Genomic DNA, 19,467 nt, shown 5'->3' on the forward strand with positions numbered 1-19,467 from the left:
TTTAGTTTTCTAAGCATTTTTCATGAATAAATATTTTATAGTGGAAATATTCTGAGGAGAATAATATTCGTGAATATGTCGAAAAGCTTAGACCCAGAACGCCTAATAACATCTGTGTAGCAAATATCAATGTCCAAGAGGCATATTTTTAAACATGGAAATATTCATGAATTATCGTTAATTTTCACACATTGAAACCTTTTTAACATTTGGGAAAGGGAATACTGCTCTTTATGACCTGTCATAAAAATTGCCTGCAAGCCATTTATAACAATGGGTGCCGTATCCTCTCAAAACTGAATGAAATAACATCTGTGTTGCCAATGTTAGTGACCAATCAGCAAGGAAGTATAAAGAAAATTTTTCCACTGAAATTGAAGATCAAGATAGTCTGTTTTCATTTCTCAAATCTAGTAACACTGAAAACTTTATTCGCAAGTTCGTATTGTAGGATGAAAGTGCTTGTTTCATAACCATATTTCCATGATTTTTTAAAAATAATAGGCCTACAGATTTAAATTTTAATATGAATAAGAGACAAGGGACTTTCTTTACTCTTGTCGTTAAGAAATCTCTTATTGAAGGTGTTTGTGACACAGCAGATAGTGATTCATCCACTTTCAGCCTACAGAGCGATCTCCAGGATGTACAAAAGGAGGGGAAAACTACCAGCACACGGGGGGGGGGAATTCTGCATTCACTCTTAAGTACTTATAATAATATTATATATTTTTGGTGATCAGAAAGGGATATGTCAATGAAAATAAGCACAAATTAATTTAATGATGTTGGCCTGAGGAAACTACATTATGCTACAAGATTTCATTAGTCCAGTGATTGATAACTGATTTAAATGTAATTTTATATTTGTCAACATGTCACACCATATACATAAGTGTACTAATACTCTTTATGATTATGCCAGAATTAATTATTAATCTTGTAATGTATCAATTAATTATTGATACATTACAAAATTAATAATTAATTCTGGCCTATATCACATCAATAATTAATAGAGCCTGTGTAGCTCAGTGGATGTGGCGTTTGCATACCACAGTGCTTGGCCGCACGAAGGAAGACTTGGTTTCGAGTCTAGTCGGCGACTAGAGGAAATTTTTCTAAGCCTTTTTTCGACCGGTTCCCGAGTTAGTCGATCTCTGGCACGGGCAAGCTGGTTTTTCCTCCCGGAAACTCAGGTTTTTCGTCCCGTAAACTCAAGAAAATTGACCGTAGAACCCACATTATTTCAGACATTAAATATATTGTGTTAGGGTTAGCGACCACGAGATGGCGGCACATTTGAGCCGTCTCTCTTCACTGCGTACCGCTTAATTAGTGATAGCCTTGGGCCATCTATCTCTGATTGGTACCAGTGGAGATTGAACTGCCCACTCAGTCTCCAAAAGTTAGATAGGGCTAAATGGCCTTGCCTACTCCCGTATATACGGGAATAAAAAGGCGTTAGCTGATTTTTTTTTTCAATAATTGATTAAGTAAATAATAATAATTAATTAAGTATTAATTAATTATTAATACATTGCAAAATAACCAAGGTGTTCTGTGAAAATTTCAGGATTTGTGAAGTGTTCTGTCGTAGGGAAAAACTGGGAAATGCTGCATTAACATATCATGCTTCTATATGGTATTGAACTAACTTCCTAGTATTACTGATTTTCTTCTCACCCTGTTCCTGAAACCATGTATATCACTGATCTACCTTCTTAACCTGTCATGTTGTACTGAAAGCTAAGTCTAAAGTATAAAAAGAAACTGGCTCTGCAAGCCAAAGACAACTCACAAGAATTCTCTCGATGGCTGCAAGTAAAAGAAAGAATGAATGTGAAAGAATAACTTTTCTGAATGCAGATGGTGTGAGAATGACAGATGCAGAAGAGGTTGTTCAACTAATGAGTGCATGTTTTGCTAAAATCTATCAACCTGGTGTAACATTGAGTTCACTAAATGAAGAGGAGGTATTAGAGCTATTGCACAAACTGAATAAGAATTCTGTAATGGGAACTGATTGGATATCAGCATAGGTGCTAAAAGAGTATTCACTTGAACCAGAATATATAATTTGAGTCGCAGAGCAGGGAAGATTCCACAAGAATGGAAAGAACATATGGTAATCCAATTGCACAAGGGTGGTGCAAAGATCAACATATCCAACTATTGACCAATTAGTATGTATCTCAGGAGTGGTAGTGAAGATTTTGGAAAAATTGGTTAGGGCTCACATTCAAAAATGGGTTAATAGTGAATCTCTACTTGGCAATGGACAACATGGATTTACTAAGGGAAGGTCATGTTTTAGCAGCTTGTTCACATTCGATGAGCAAGCAAGCTGTTAAAACATGACTAAAATAGTGTTACTATTACTTTGGTTATACAAGAGGAATGGACACACCATGATACTTTTGGATTTTGCTAAGGTTTTGACAGAATACAGCATGGAAGACTGTTGCATAAATTGGAGAATATGAGTTTGGATTATAAAATATTAGCATGGATAAGAGGATGGTTGACTGACAGATATCAAAAAGTGGTATACAGGGAATATGAGTCTTCAAGAATTAAAGTAACTGGTGGTGTACCATAAGGATCATTCCTCAGTTCACTGATTTTCAGTCTGTACATTAATGATTTGGGGAAGGACTTGACATGCAACATACAGCTATATGTTGATACTGCATATCAGCATTCCTGATTACCCTACCTATCTTTGCATCTGAATGATTTGAATAGACTGGAATTGTGGGCATTGCTAAATGGGTATCAGTAAATGAAAGGCATGCACCTTGGCATGATTAGATGTCCAATATTGTATTATATTGGTGGGATTATGCTAGAAGAAGCTGATCAGGCAAGGGATCTGGAAGTGTTAGTAGATAGCAATTTGAAGTTCAGGGCCATGTAGCAAAGATTGCAAATACAACTCAAAAGATAATTGCAATTCTGAAAAGAACTTTCACATGTAACGATAAGGATGTCATTTTGCCTCTTTACAAGGTGATAAAATCTCACTCATACTATTGTGTGTAGGTGTGGTCTCCTGGTTTTCATTGTGATTCTGATACAGTGGAGAGAGTGTTAAAACTGATATCAGGGTTGTGGAATACTGATTATGAAGTCAAATTGAGAAGTTGTAGACTGCAGACAAACAGGGGAAAGAGGTATGATTGAGACTTACCAACTTCTGAAAGGGTCATACAGTATTTCAGTTGATGGAATTTTTCATTTTATGGAGGATGGGGAAAGGACATGAAGGCATTCTTGGAAGCTGAGAATGAAGGCCACCAAGAAGGGTGTGAGGGCTAGAGTTTTCTCTCAGTGGGTGATTGGAATGGATTGCCATTGGATGTTGTGAGTGCAAGCAGTGTGAATGAATTCAAGAATAAGTATGATAGCTGGTGTGTGTAGTATGTGGCCTCCCTTAATAAGTCTCTGACTCCCTTGAGGTCTTAACAATAATAATAATAAATAATCTTCTGTTCTTCACACATGTCACAGTGGCATATGCACCTGCTTGGCTACTTCCAGTATCAAAATCATATAAACATTACAGGATGTGTGGATACTTTATGTATTATATCCCGAAATGCTGTTGCCAAATCAGACATTCAAGTCCCTTGTATTCCTTCTGTTGCATGCTGTGTTTAGTAACTTCCTGAGCAACTCAAATAACTCTTTCTGCTTAAGTCAACACAGTGAAAATTTCCTGCTTTGATGAGTCAACCTCTGCTTAGTTGCTAATCTTATCTTCCTAACCATCTTACATCTCTCTACTCAATTTTATCAGGCTGTAGAACAATCTATGAATGTTGAGTGGAAGGATGCACAATGGCTCAAAGCCATTTTTAGTGTTGTCTTGGATGAACAGGAAACAATTTAGTTGCTCTTATTATGACTATTCCTCTTCTCATTTCCTTTCCTTTCCTTTCTCCCTGCAAATATTAAATCTTCCATATTCTGTTCATATCAACTCTAATTCCAACATATACTTTTGTAGTTACAGATCAGCATAGGATAGTTAAAGGAGATGCCAATTAATGGAACTGAACTTATTCCATCTTGCATGATGTTATTAGATCCTTGTATGGACAGTTTATGCTGAGTGAGGTGATGAAAACTAAATAAGAATTTTGCAATTAGATATTTCATTTTAATCTCAAGTTCTGAAATTAATAATTTCACAACTTATAAAAATAATTTTTACAAGTTGTTAGAAACTGAATTAGAAGTAATAACACAAGTAAGAGCGTGTCCTTTTAAGATTTTCTCTTCGTAATCTTAATCACTATACAGTACCAATTCCATCCATCTGCACCTCCCATTTTTTCAATACTAACCCTTTCTATTATTCACTTGCTCACTCTTGTCTCTGTTGATCACTTCTTCAGTAGTCCATCTGCCACACACACACACACACACGTCATTTCAACTCTTCATGGGTATCAGCTATTGTCTAAACTATACCAAATTCCTTGCAAAGTACTTGTGATCATTCTCACTATATTTATCACTTTTTTTGCTGCATTTCTTCTTTTGTCTACCCCCCCCCTTATATATGTCAAAATCATTACATTTCCTCTATTTTCCTTATTATTCCTTGTAGTCTAAAAGAACTTTGGACTGCAAGGAAGAATGTGGATTTGTCTTGAGTAAATCTATTGTTGCTAACAATTAGACAGAAGGAAACATTTTTTACAACTCTACTAAGAAATAGTATTTTTAAATGGAAAATTAATAATTGTTGGAATATGCACATGTAAAGCTTCAATTGGTGTTGTAATGAATGAAAAGATATTTGAAATCCATAAATCTTTCATAGCCAAATGCTTATAAACTTAAAAGTGTTGAAATTGAATCAGAAAGCTTATGTGAATTGTAACAAACTCTGCCAGGATCTCATTATGTTCATTATTAGTGCTTTTGCTTGTAAGTTTACACTGGCTTGACTGCTGTTTTCAACTGTTGATTCTCATCAGAAACCAGGCAGAAACCTTACAAAAGTAAAATCCTCATCTGAATGATGTATACCATGTCAGAAACTTGTATTTTGCAAGATTGGATTCTTGTTTGGTGAAGAAAGATGGCCTAGAAGATTTCAATTTGCCATTGCAAAACTGTTGAATGAAAATATATTAAAAATATGTTATTGTTTCATAGCTGTTTTTTTTTGAAATTTAAATATTTCAAAATTGACCAGAGAGAGCACTTTAGCTACCTTGGTGGCTCCAGTGCTAAGGAACTATTTTCTCATTTGTTCTCTCAATGCCAAAGACATGAACTCTTCCGAAGAGATATATATTTATCTTTCATTAGTACTTTTGATTGTAATGTTTCACTGGCCTGACATCTGTTTCAAACTGTTAGTTCTTATCAGAGTAACCAGTCAAAAATCATACAAGGCTGAATTTCCTCATCTCAGTACCATAGTAATCCATTGATGGAAAGTAATTTTGTATAAGTTAACTCTTGATCATTATTTACTATCCAAACAAATGTCCTTATTTCCTTGCTGACTACCCTCTTATATAACTTGCATCGTTTTCTTCCCTCTTTCTAAAATGAGTAACTATTTCCCCTCCCTCCCTCCCAGTCTCTGTTGCTAATACAAAACTCTACATTTGTAGTACAGTTTTGTATTACTTTGTTGGATTCCACTTGTATCCGAATTTGTAACTGCTCAGAATTTCATTGTAGATTGCTTTTCTGTAAAACTACTGAACTTTCTTACTGCCTGTTCAGTTGATAAATTTATTTTTCACAGCTGTAAATAACATGCTCCTACATAAAATTTTTCATTCTCCATCACAGTATTTCTCAAACTTTTATGCTTCATGTACTCCCTGGAAATGTGTATGTAACTGGCATACCCCTTATATAGATAGATAAAACTATAGTTATAGTATAACAGCGGGAATAAAATAAAACATATACATAAACACTAAATTTTGTATTCATAAATTACATATATTGATAAACACAAAGAGTGACAAAGAATTTAACAAATCTTATAAAATTATAAACATTTTACTGATGTGCTCTATGTTAAGAAGTAAACAGAGGCCATAGTAAAAATAAATTTATCTCTGGGGAAACAGAATTAAAAAGAACAGCTGTGTCCAATTTCAGTGACTAGATTCATTTCTTAAAGAAAATGATCAAATGATTGCAGACTTTGAATCATTCAAAGAATCGTGTCAGTGTTGCCAACTTAGCAACTTTGTTACTAGATCTAGTGACTTTTGATCTCTCATGCTGTACCCCCAAGGGGTATGCGTACCACATGTTGAGAGCCCCTACTCTATCACTTATTACCATTCTCTTTTTGCTTGGTGGCACCTGCTTAACTCGTGCATTTAAGAAGACAAACTTTGAACATCAAATTATGACTAACAGTTAATTCTAGTGTAGTATGTGATTCTTGTATATAATTTCATGTATGTTTTTTTAAGTTAAAACTTCATTTGCTTTAATAATGCATGAAGTTAAGATTTACAAAACTCTAAATGGATTAAGGTAAGTTTAACTTCATTAGCTATTAATATATAAATACACAAGTTCTGATCAGTATTTTCATCAAGTCTTTGTACAAATTATATTAACAGTTTCAAATAATTATTAATCTCTTCTTCTCTATTCCTTGCTGTTCGAAAAAGTTCCTTATATGTTCTGCATCCCGAGATGTTCTTTATTAATTTCAGCCAAGTAATTCTTGGTCTTCCGGGTCTTCTTTTTTCAGTTGGAAAAGTATTGATTAGGACATTAGGAAGTCTGTCTGTGTCCATGCGTACAGTGTGTCCAAACCATCTCAGTTGTTGTTTTCTAATTTTTTCTATTATTGTTTTTTTATACAATAGTTCTTGTCTGACTGTGATGTTTGTTTTCTTTTCTGTCCAACTTGTTCTATTTATTTTTCTTAAGCATTTCATTTCAATAATATATAATAATATACATTTATTATTAATTAATAATAAATGGTTTATTCAGTGATTTAAGGATAGTGTTATGTATTTCTACAAGCAGATCTATAATATATGTGTTTGTATAATTTTTTATTTTTATTCATGGAATTAAAATGCTCATCATGGAAGTCATGTTTTAGTATTGTCATGTCTACCTTTTCTTAAATGTTGTCCTTCTTATCTGTATAACTCTACTGGCCAAATCCCTGATAAGAGTGAAGCTGTTGTCTTGTGAGACAAAGAAATGCGAATGGCGGATGCCTATTTCTTTGTCTCAACACTGGTTCTATCTCCCTGTTTCAAATTCAGAGAAAATTTATTTTGTATACGCTGCGCCACCCTGAATTCTAGGATATACTAAACAGTAGGTCCAAGGAGATAAAACACAGTCAGCGTTCACTCTTCTCAGCTATAAATTTGCAACATGCAGTCATGACCTTACGTTGTACAGTTTCCCGCCTTTTTGTGGTTCGTTTTATGGGCAAGTGTAGTAGGATCTAGATACAGGCAAGACAATATTCACATTAAAACAAAACATTTTAATTACGATCAAATTTCATATATTACACTGAGAAGCACTTAGTCAATCAATCTATTAAACCTTATATACATCAATACCACTTGTACATACAGTTAATTATCTCCCTTCATGAACCTTTCTATCTTATTAACATAAATACTATCATTTAATCACTTAGTCTCAAACTTCTACTCTGATCACTTAAATTTTACTCTTAATTCTTATTATAATGCCACTCAAATTTCTCTTTAACAATCCTATTCAAACTTTACATATATCTCAGAATTTAAATAAGAACATTCGCAATTCACTCTCTATCAAGACGCATTTATATGACACTATTATATTTCTTTCTAATTCTATAGCAATAGTTCAAAGATAATGTCTCTCAGCACACACATTAAATATCTTCTCACTCAATTCTTCAGTTAGCAGACATAAAGTTTTCACCTTACCAATTTGCTGGATATTCTACTTTGGCCACTTCAATTCTTTCGTTAGACTACTACCTCTTATGAATGCTTTTCTTCACTTTTCCTTGGGATTTTCTATACGATTTCCCTCCATACTTCAACTGGAATTATTCTTTTCTTCACTCTTCCTCGGGATTTCTTATATGATTTCCCTCTACACTCAAAATGGAATTATTCTATTCTTCGCTCTTCCTCGGGATTTCTTATACGATTTCCTTCTATTCTTCAACTGGATTTATTCCGTGGTTTTCCACTATTAGGAACTGCTGAGCTTTTGTATCCAGCTGGTATGTTCTCCTGGTCATTCGGTCGTGACTTCCATGAACAAACGAAACCCACGTGGAGGCTCCATACCAGCCGGACTTCCGTGGCACAGGAAACAGCAGCAGGAAAACGTCTAAAAAGCCTTGCTTGTAGCATTACATCCCCTTTTTAAACACCGCGCCGTTTCTCTCTTTCATCACTGATGTGTACTCATACTTTGCTTACATCACGCAGCACTTAGCACCGCTCGCAGAATCCTTTAGTAACTCTCGTGGCGTTACGATGAAAGGGGGGAAGCACCGTGCTACTTAACAGATATACTGGCGCATTTACCACGTGTCTCAGAAGTTGGCCGTTTCACATTTAGACCATTATTTCTTATCCAGCAAAATGGTTAGTGGTTCACACAGCATTTTAGACTAAGCAATTATATAAAATTAATACAATGAAATTTCACATTACTAAATAAGATACAAAAAAAACTGAATTACGAATTCTATGCAGTGTTCCTTTACTTCTGATGAATCATCAATTTCCTCAGAATAGTGATAACCATGTTAAGTCCCAGTGAAACTTAACTTTCTTTTATGATATGTTTCACTCCGACTTAACAGTATAAAATGCTGTCATTTTGCAAAGTTTGCACTTTATGATATCCATAATTCATATTTTTATTTTAAAAAATAGCTCATAAGTTATTAATATAATATAATTTTAAGCATATATATATATATATTTATTTTTAACTGGAGTATGATTTTATTTTTTAATATACTGAATTAGGGTTTGGGCTTATGGAAAGACACGAGCAGAAATGTCTTGCAGTCTACTCCATCTGCAACACCAACATTTAAAGAAAGTTCTGTTAAGGTAAGAATTCATGTTTTTGCATTTCAACACAAAGCAAATTCTTTGTGAATAATCTTGTATAAATTACCCATTTGGATGGGAAAGCAATGTTGTGGATGAAAACATTACTTGTAATTAAGAGGATAAAGATTCAACCATTTTTTTTTGTGTGTGCGTTGGAACAAGAGGGGAGGGGGGGGGGGGATCTTGGTATGGATGAAAGTCTTGTGCATCTCTTTGAGGCCACTGAAGACGTTTCTTTGTTTTGACAAATGTCTCTCTGGCTAACAGGTTTTGTTATATGAACTTGCAATACAGATGTAGGATGGAATCCTATTTGTGGTGGAAAATATTTTATAGAATTCTTATCTTTTCCTTTAATTCTCAAGGATGCTAATAATCAGTCTTATAGGTAGGAAGAGTTTCTTAGAGTAACTTTGGTTTTTGCCTTCAAAAAAAAAAAAAAAGCAAACCAGTTGATTGTACACAACATTGATTTTGTGTGTGTGTCAAAAAAAAAAAAGTAGATTGAGAATAACAAAAAGTATTATTCACTTCTTTCTGCTACTAATCATTATCAAATTTCTGATATATACTTTCAAGGTATAATATCAAGGTATAATACATTTAGTTTAATCCTTTATCCAAGTGTGAGCAAACAAAGTTTGCGCCTGAAAGTATCTTCAGGACTGGGTTAAGGTGGTACAACACCAGGGCAACTCGTTGCAAAAGTGGAGCAAGCTACCAACACTGCCTCCTATCTCAGTATCTCCTATAATGCAAAACACATCTCCTTGCAGAGATGTCTAATGTTATGCATTAAGGGAAGGGCCACTACCCAGACTAGTTTCGACCTTTATTGAGGTCTCTTCAGTGGGAGCCAGACCCAAGTGGAGATATCAGGCAGAAGCATTAGCAGGTCATCTCTACCTATAGGAATTGCCAATTGGTGTGCCACCTTTTTTAATAATTTACTCTGGATTTAGAGAAAGATGTTGAAAGTTTATTTTTCACTTGGCTAGAGTATAATAATTTAGTTTAATCCTTTATCCAAGTGTGAGCAAACAAAGTTTGCGCCTGAAAGTATCTTCAGGACTGAGGTAAGGTAGTACAACACCAGGCAACTCGTTGCAAAGGAGGAGAAAGCTCTCATCACTCCAATCTCAGTATCTCCCATAATGCAAAGCACATCTCCTTGCAGATATGTGTAATGCTATGCATTAAGGCACCTGGTGTTGTACTACCTTAACCCAGTCCTGAAGATGCTTTCAGGCACAAACTTTGTTTGCTCACACTTGGATAAAGGATTAAACTAAATTTATTATACTCTAACCAAGTGAAAAATAAACTTTCAACATCTTTCTCTAAATCCAGAGTAAATTAAAAAAGGTGGCACACCAATTGGCAATTCCTATAGGTAGAGATGACCTGCTAATGCTTCTGCCTGATATCTCCACTTGGGCCTGGCTCCCACTGAAGAGACCTCAATAAAGGTCGAAACTAGTCTGGGTAGTGGCCCTTCCCTTAATGCATAACATTAGACATCTCTGCAAGGAGATGTGTTTTGTATTATAGGAGATACTGAGATAGGAGGCAGTGTTGGTAGCTTGCTCCACCTTTGCAACGAGTTGACCTTGGAGGTGTCATTCCTTGGAGGTGTCATGAAATAATAAATAATAATTATATGCAATCATTAATAATGAAATAATTCTTTTTATCACTGAAATGAAGCCTATTGGCTCTTTATTTTAAATAATTTATGGGTGCACTCTTTTGACAACTCGGTTAGCAGAGTACATAAGTTCTTTTCCTATACCCTTAGTATTATACTTGGTCTAGCTACTCACTGATGAGATCTCAATAAAGATCGAAACCGGTCTGAGTAATGACCTCCCACCATATGATGTATAACATCATATATCTCCTAGGAGATGTGTTTTACATTATGGGAAGTTCTAAGAATAGCAATCAGAGCTTTACCCACCTTTGCTGCGAGTTGCCCTAGTTTGTACTACGTACTTGAACTACGTGCTTTAGCTTATGCTAGTAGTCACCGATACTTTTATAGTTACTATATTCAGCATGAAACTCTTTGATTCCAATCTTGGAGTTTCTTATTCGGTTTTAAAACAATGTGGGATTTAATATCCCCTTAATTTAAATAATGAAATAACTCAACCAAGAGCCATTTAATAAGGAAAATATATAAAATACATTTGGATGAAGCCTATTAAAAGATTGCCAAAATTGTTTCATTATAAGCCGAAAATATTGATATGCAAGGAAAACTAATAAAAGTAAACTATTAATTATTTATTACTCAACTAGTTTTGTTCTGTCACGTCATTTCTTCATGAATGATATTTTACATAAAAGAATTTTTAAGAAAAACAGAGAATTGTCACATGTTATATATATAATAATAGAATATAATAGATGAAAATTAAATAGAAAAATGAACACCTAATAACATAAGTACTGTGTAATATTGTAGTGTTCCATTGAAATGTGCATTGTTTTCCTTTTCTATATATATAAGATTTTTGATGAATAATGACTAGACCTGGTGTAGGATGGTACTTTGGTTAGTTACTTGAGTAGGTGTGAAGCTTGTTAAATTTCCTGACAGAACAGCTATGATCAGTGTATATGGCATTTCTGTTTTTGGCAAAGTGCAAGATGGCTTTATTGGTAGTGTAATATGCCAAAACAGATCTCTTCTTTTTCTCATCTTTAAAATTTTCTCAAATACAAACCTCTGTCTCAATATAATGGATGAAAAGAAATCTATCTTTGTTATATCTCTCCTTATAACCTGTAATACAGTTCTCTGGCTTTTTTATTTATTTATTTTTATTTTTTTATAAAAATTCTTGAAGAATTAAATAGTTTAAATTAAAGTTCCAAGCAGTTATATTTTTATTTAATCCTTTATCCAAGTGTAAGCAAACAAATTTTGTGCATGAAGTTGCCTCATGTTGTGAAGAAACTTCACATGCAAATTTGTTTGGCTCACATTTGGATAAAGGATTAAACAAGGATATAATTTCTTTGCATTTTTAAATTACTTTATAACCAAGTGAAAGAACTGTCTATAAATAGTTTTTTTTATTATTATTAGTGTTTGTTATAGCCTTTATATCCAAGTGTGAGCAAACAAGTTTGTGCCTGAAAGTATCTTCAGGACTGGGGTAAGGGAGAAAAAGAGTGATGTTAGCTTGCTCCACCTTTGCAACGAGTTGCCTGGTGTTGTACTACCTTACCCCAGTCCTGAAGATATTTTCAGGCGCAAACTTTGTTTGCTCACACTTGGATAAAGGATTAAACTAAATTTATTATAGTCTAACCAAGTGAAAAATAAACTTTCAACATCTTTCTCTAAATCCAGAGTAATTTAATAAAAAGGTGACACACCGTTTGGCAACTCCTATAGGTAGAGATGACCTTGCTGATGCTTCTGCTGGGTATCTCCACTTGGGCCTGGCTCCCACTGAAGAGACTTCAATAAAAGTCGAAACTAGTCTGGTAGTGGCCCTTCCCTTAATGCATAATGTTATACATATCCACAAGGAGATGTTTTGTATTATGGGAACTGAGATAGGAGTGATGTTAGCTTGCTCCACCTTTGCAACGAGTTGCCTGGTGTTGTACTACCTTACCCCAGTCCTGAAGATACTTTCAAGTGCAAACTTTGTTTGCTCACACTTGGATAAAGGATTAAACTAAATTTATTATACTCTAACCAAGTGAAAAATAAACTTTCAACATCAATACTTTCAAGGAGTGTACAGGATACTATGGTAGTGTAATATAGGGGAGAACTGTGTTCTCTCTGTATATCTTTTATATAATCTTATATCTTAGCTTATATGTTTCTTTAACTTAATATTCGTCTTCTATTATTTCCCTTCTTTATCGTTCTACCTTAAGTATAATTTTTCTTGCCTGGGATCGCCAGATATTTATTTGATTGAAGACTGCGCCTCTGAAATTCCCCTATAGGCAAAAGAAAGTTTTTATACCCTAGTGGATCAATTGATCACTTATATCCTATTTTAGCTAAAGTTTGCTGTCATGGCAAAATTTACTCATAAATCACTACTAATCGTTGGGGTTCCGTTATCAGGTCCGAAATAATGTTTTTTTTGGATCAGTGCATTGCAAAAGGATTGAATCGTATAACTATTTTTTTTCAACAATAACAACAATTTTAATTTCTGATCAAATAATTATACATATCACATGAAATCACAAGATTCATTTATGAAAGGTAATTCTTAGTCTTTTTCAATCACTCAACTTGGTTTCTGTTAAATTCTCTCACACTTAGTTAGACCTTCAACAAGCATACTTTGTTACAAATATCAGCAAGTTATACCTATAACATGAAATCATTAGTTGCGCTTGACATTCCTAATTTAGCATCAATCAAAATACAACATACATGTTTACAAATATATCTCTTAGAATCTCATTCCTTTCAAACACTTAATCACAATCTAGGCAAATATATTTATACAGTCCACCTCATTGAGTTTCAAACATTCCAATGGTATGATATCAGGAACATACTCTATCATAAGATTCAATCATAAGTACACACATAATCAATCAAAGAAATATCAAGTGGTATTAAACCTGATATCAAAATTGGAGATGTTAATGTCAGCTCTTTACTTTATGCAGATGATGTTATACTTCTAAATAAATCTGCTACAAGACTGCAAGATTCTCTGACTAAATTGAATAGCTGTTGTAATAGATATGGTATGAAGGTCAGCAATAAAAAGACAAAGACAATGAAAATAGGCAGAATCATTGAAAATGTTAACTGTGTTGTGAATGGAGAACTTGTGGAACAAGTAAAACATTTCAGCTACTTAGGCACTATTTTTACTGAAGATGGTAAATTAAATATAGAAATAGACAACAGAATCAGCAAAGCTGGTATGGTGGGAAGTCAACTGAATAAATTCATATGGAATAAGAGAGAAATTAGTTGGAACACTAAATTAGCTGTATACAAGGCAGTGTTCAAACCAGTTTTAACTTATGGATCTGAGAGCTGGGTCAGAAGTAAAACACTTGACCAAAGACTAGAGACTGCAGATATGAGAGTCCTGAGAAAGATTAGAGGCGTGAACAGATGGCATCAATGGCAATATCATATTAAAAATGAGGATATTAGGAAAGAACTTGACATTGTCAGCATCCAGGAATGCGTTAGCAGAGCTAATCTCAGGTGGTATGGTCACTTAAATAGAATGGGAGAGAAAAGATTAGCAAAACAAGTGTTCTCTGCCAGGTTGGCAGGAAAGCGACCCAGAGGAAGACCAAGATATAGGTGGATTGATACGGTACAAAGTGCCTTAGACGATAGAAATATAAGATCTGATAATGTTGGAGTCTTGACAAGTAACAGGCTGATTTGGAGGAAAATTGTAGATAGGAAGTTAGTAATGATGTAATTTTTTCATGTAGTACTATCATATCCTGTACACCCCTTGAGGGTACATGGCAGGAATTTGATGATGAGAAATTTCAATAGTTCAATAATTTCTCCCAGGGAAATTAACTGCACTCAAGTTTCACTCATTAGCTATTTCACACTTTTATGAGAAATGCTAACACTCTAAATACTATCTCCTTAAACTAGACAATTTAGCAGTTCAATAGGGAATTCTTTCTTTATTCACAAACAATAAATGAATGTATAGACTCACATGGGTCTCTTCCTATCTTGCATGTGTAATTCAATCGTAAGTACACCTATAATTCATTAAAGAAATTTCAACAGCTCAACATTTTCTCCAAGGGAAATTAACTGCGCTCATGCTTCATTCGTTAGCAATTACCCACATTTGCTCTAAATTCTATCTCTTTAAACTAGACAATTTAACAGTGTGATAGGGAATTCTTTCTTAATTCATAAACAATAAAGGAATATGTAGACTCACATGGGTCTCTTCCTATCTTGTATGGGTAATTCAATTGTAAGTACACCTATAATTCATTAAAGAAATTTCAATAGCTAACATTTTCTCCAAGGGAAATTAACTGTGCTCATTCTTCATTCATTAGCAATTACAAACGCGTGCTCTTAATACTATCTCTTTAAACTAGACAATTTAACAGTGTGATAGAGAATTCTTTCTTAATTTCATAAACAGTAAATGAATATGTAGACTCACATGGGTCTCTTCTTATCTTGTATGTGTCTTCCGTCCTTCTTTCCTTATTCCGGCACTTGAGTGGGGTTTCTCTCCTCCGTTCCGTGTTTTGGAATTCTCCTTGAAGCGACACCAGGCACTGTTGAATAGTTGTAGCAGCAGGCAGGATATAGGGTAGGCGTTCCGGCATCTTGAATTGCCCGGCGAAGGATTTCTGCATAGGCCTAGTCACACTTATTCTACTACAGGACCTTTACGGCAAGATTTCTCCTTAACTATTGCCTCCAGATATCTTCGGCTGTGACTGGAATGACTTCGGTGGACGAGTCTTTCCACCCTCCCCTCTGGAACTTACTCCTCTCGGATCCTTGATCTCTCATGGATGGTTCACTCAGGATGAAGAAAAGGAAGCCCTTCTCATCTTCAAACCAACCCTTTTATACACCAGAGCTTGCACCTTTGATTAAGTTTTTTGGGACCCCTAGTATCCTCGTGTGAGTCTTGCTAGTAGTTTGGAGAACCCTGTATTTTGTTTCTCGAAAATTCGCCGACACTCTTACTTCCACCCTTTACTGCCTTAATCTTGCCTACAGGCCTTTCTTTTTGATTCACGTCACACCCTTTCAATATTGACCTTGAAGGTCTCCTGCGACGGGTCTTGCAAACAATCTTCAAAAGACATGCCGAATTTTGGGCGATGCTCTTGGTTTCAATACTTCTACATCCCTTGTTAAATAATGAGCGAGTTAATTCCCAATGGGCTTATTTTGCTCTTTATACAGATAGCTTTACATAGATGGTTAAAATATACATTTTTTACAAAAAAATTCAGGTGAATTCCTACTGTAAAAAGTCGAGGTTTTTCGATTATTTATTTTGGCAGCATCGAATTTTTAAAATAGTACTACATGAAAAGTTACATTATTACTGACCTTGTATTGATGATTTTCCTTTAGATTAGTCTGTCATATGACAGGACTCTAGTATTGTTAGATCATATATTTTGGTCTTATAAGCATTTTGAACTGGATCATTCCACCCAGTTTTGGTCATCCTTTGCTGTTTGGATGAAATATTTTGCATTTCCTCTCTTATTCTGTTTAAGCAATCACATGACCAGATTCTTGAATGCTAACATTGTCAAGTTCTTTCTTAATATCATAATTTTTAATATGATGCATCCATTGATTCTTCACTTCCCTAATTTTTCTCAGAACTCTCAAACCTGTAGTCTCTAATTTCTGATCATCTTTATTTCTAACCCATCTTTCTCTCAGATCAAAAAGTTAAAATTGGTTTAAATATTCTTCTGTATACAGCTGATTTAGTGTTTGAACTATTTTCTCTTTCACGCTATATAAATATATACATTTGATTCCCTACTGTGCCAGCTTTGCTCATTCTGTTGTCCATTTCCATATTTAATTTGCCATCTTTACTAAAAATTGTACCTAAGTTGCAGAAATCTTTTACTGATTGTATAGGTTCTCTATTCAGGATGCAGTTATTGTTGTCGTTTTCAATACTTATGCCTGTTTTCATTGTCTTTGTCTTTTTATTGCTGATTTTCATGAAAAATTTGCTACAGCATTTATTTACGAATATAACATCTACATAAAGTAACATCTCCAATTTTTTTTATATAAGATTTAATCCTACTCTCCTTCATAATGTGCGATTCATATATATATATATATATATATATATATATATATATAGATAGATAGATAGATAGATATTTTTTTTTTTTTTTTTTTATTTAACTTGTTAAAATAAACATTACACGATAGGCAACAATGACTATTTACATATTATAAGTATATATTTACAGAGAAAGAAAAAGAAACATTTTCCTTTCGGGTGTACAATAGAGATATAAATGAATATTCAAAATTAACAGTTCAGTTTCATTCTGAGTTATCATTCATATGGAGCACATTGTCGTCGTCAATCCAGAAGAGGGTACCAGTTGGATTCCACTCCTCTAGGAATTTCGCGACAGTTCTTGTTTCTTTGAAGTGCTCAAGTTCCAATAGAAGCCTGCTTTTTAGTTTCCGACGGAGGATGTGCATGAGGGTTTGTGCAGCTTCAGTGATCGATGGGTGCTGGTTACTTCTTGTCTGTTTTAGGTAAAAGCTGTAGATGACGGCCTTAGCACAGATGAAGATGAAATTGCATGTTCTGTGTCTGTTTTCTTCTGTGTGGACTAAATTCCAGTAGTCTTCTTGGCTGTGTGTGTAGTTACAGGTGCTAGAGGCGGTATTCAGGGCATAGGTGATTATCACTTTGTTTGCAGGGCAGGTCAGATATGTGTGTTCCAGGGTGCCTGAAACGTCACAGAATGGACACAGATCCGTTTCTCTTAGCTTAAATTTGTAGAGCTTTGAAGGAGTTGGTAAGATGTTATGCCATAATCTCCACTGTATTTCGGAATCTGGTTTGGCACATTTTGATTTATATGGCAGATCCCACTGAAAACTGTGTGGTATATGCAGCCTTGTAGATGAGAGTGTTAAGGCTGAATATAAGAATGGTGAGGATGGGGACACTGACATGAGGAAGTGGTATATTTTCTTGTAGTTGGAGGGATGAATTGGAAGTGAGGCTTCAGATTGTACAAGATGAAATATTGGCCCCGAGCAGTTTCTAGAAGGAATACGGATTTCCTGAGGTGTAGCGATATCTGGATAGGCTTTTATAATGGAGGCTTGCAACTGTTGATATTGTTTTTCAGTTTTTGGGTTATTCATTGGTAGGCTTGTGAATGCTTTCCACTTTAGGGTGTGGGTTAGGAGGTCTCCTATGACTCTTATTCCTGCCCAGTTCCATGTAGGGAAAAGAAAAGGCTGGCCAGTTGTGAGACTTGTGATGTTTTTGTTTGAAAATAGTGGTTCTGTAAGTACAGCTGACTCTGTTGATCCTGTGAGTGTGTGATGGAGTCCTGTGTTTTTCCATCGCTGTAGAGCATCTTTGTAAAAGGTAGGTAGTTTAGGAGGAGATGGTGCAGGACTGGCCATTCGGAGGATTGTGGAAAGTGTAAGTCCTCTGGTGGATGCTTTCGTGATGTAATCGAAGGTGGTTACATAAGTGTGATTGCATTGAAGTGTCTTTAGGAGGAGGATTATCCTGAAGGATCGAATCTTGTTTTCAAGGGAAATCAGGCCTTGACCTCCCTTGCTGAGTGGCTTGCAGAGTTGAGGGTGTGTTGTCCAGTTAGTTTTGTTCCAGAGGAAACGTTTGATTTCCTTTTGAATGTGGTGGAGAAATTCTTCAGGAGGTGTGAGTACTTTGAGGGTATGCCATAAGATACTAGCAGCCATCTGGTTAACTATTAGTACTCTTCCTATAAGTGAAGACATGGAACGAACGCTGTTCCATTTACCTAGCACCTGTTTAAAACGATTGTGCAGCTGCGTCCAGTTCAGTGTGTTATATATTTTGGTGTTGCCAAGGTGCACACCTAAGTATCTTTGTCCTTCGCTTGACCAGGTATATTCGATCGGAGAATCATTTCTAGACTTCCATCTGCCTGACCACAAGCCTGTGGTTTTGGCAGAATTTAATTTGGCCCCTGAGGCTTGTGCATATAGTCTGTGTGCTTCCTCGATTACTGTCATTTCTTCTTCATTTCGTACTATTACAGTGACGTCATCGGCATATGCTGATAAGGTAATTTTTTGATGTGGTTCTATTATTCTGGTTCGTTTGCAGATGATGGTGTCATGTATTCTTTTTAAGAAGGGTTCTATGGCCAGTGTGTATAATTGACCAGAGAGGGGACATCCTTGCTTGATCCCTCGAGAGTATGACAAACTGCGAGTGAGCCTGTTGTTGATTTTTAAACAGAAGTGTGCATCTCTGTAAAGCAATTGCACTGTTTCAATGATGAGAGGACCATAGCCAAATGCCTTTAGAACTTCATAAAGGTATTCGTGCTCTACCCTGTCAAAAGCCTTCTCCTGATCAAGGCTGACGAGTGCTAGGTCTTCATGTTGGCTATTTGCGATGTGGATGAGGTCTCTTATTAAATGGAGGTTATCATGTATTGATCTTCCTGGGACAGAGTACGTTTGATGTTGGCCAATAACTTCAGGCAGTGTTGGCTTTATTCGGTTTGCTATAACTTTGGAAATTATTTTGCAATCGGTATTAATTAGGGAGAGTGGACGCCAGTTTCGGATATCCGTGTGGTCTCCCTTCTTTGGTATCAATCGTGC

At 35.2% G+C, this 19,467-nt stretch overlaps 1 protein-coding gene across 3 annotated transcripts in view; it reads left to right on the forward strand.

The window, feature by feature from the left end:
• The window catches only part of Piezo (piezo type mechanosensitive ion channel component), a 1,325,935-nt gene that overhangs the window by 1,009,211 nt on the left and 297,257 nt on the right, over nucleotides 1-19,467 (forward strand). For all 3 annotated transcript variants that reach the window (XM_090398322.1, XM_090398324.1, XM_090398323.1), the window contains one exon: nucleotides 9,015-9,101. In XM_090398322.1, the coding sequence (XP_090254448.1) occupies nucleotides 9,015-9,101 (87 nt within the window). The remainder of the gene's footprint in view (nucleotides 1-9,014; nucleotides 9,102-19,467) is intronic.

This window comes from Typopeltis vanoorti, chromosome 9 (assembly GCF_054136105.1).
Source record: "Typopeltis vanoorti isolate ZY-2024b chromosome 9, IOZ_Tvanoo_1.0, whole genome shotgun sequence".
Taxonomy (NCBI): domain Eukaryota; kingdom Metazoa; phylum Arthropoda; class Arachnida; order Uropygi; family Thelyphonidae; genus Typopeltis; species Typopeltis vanoorti.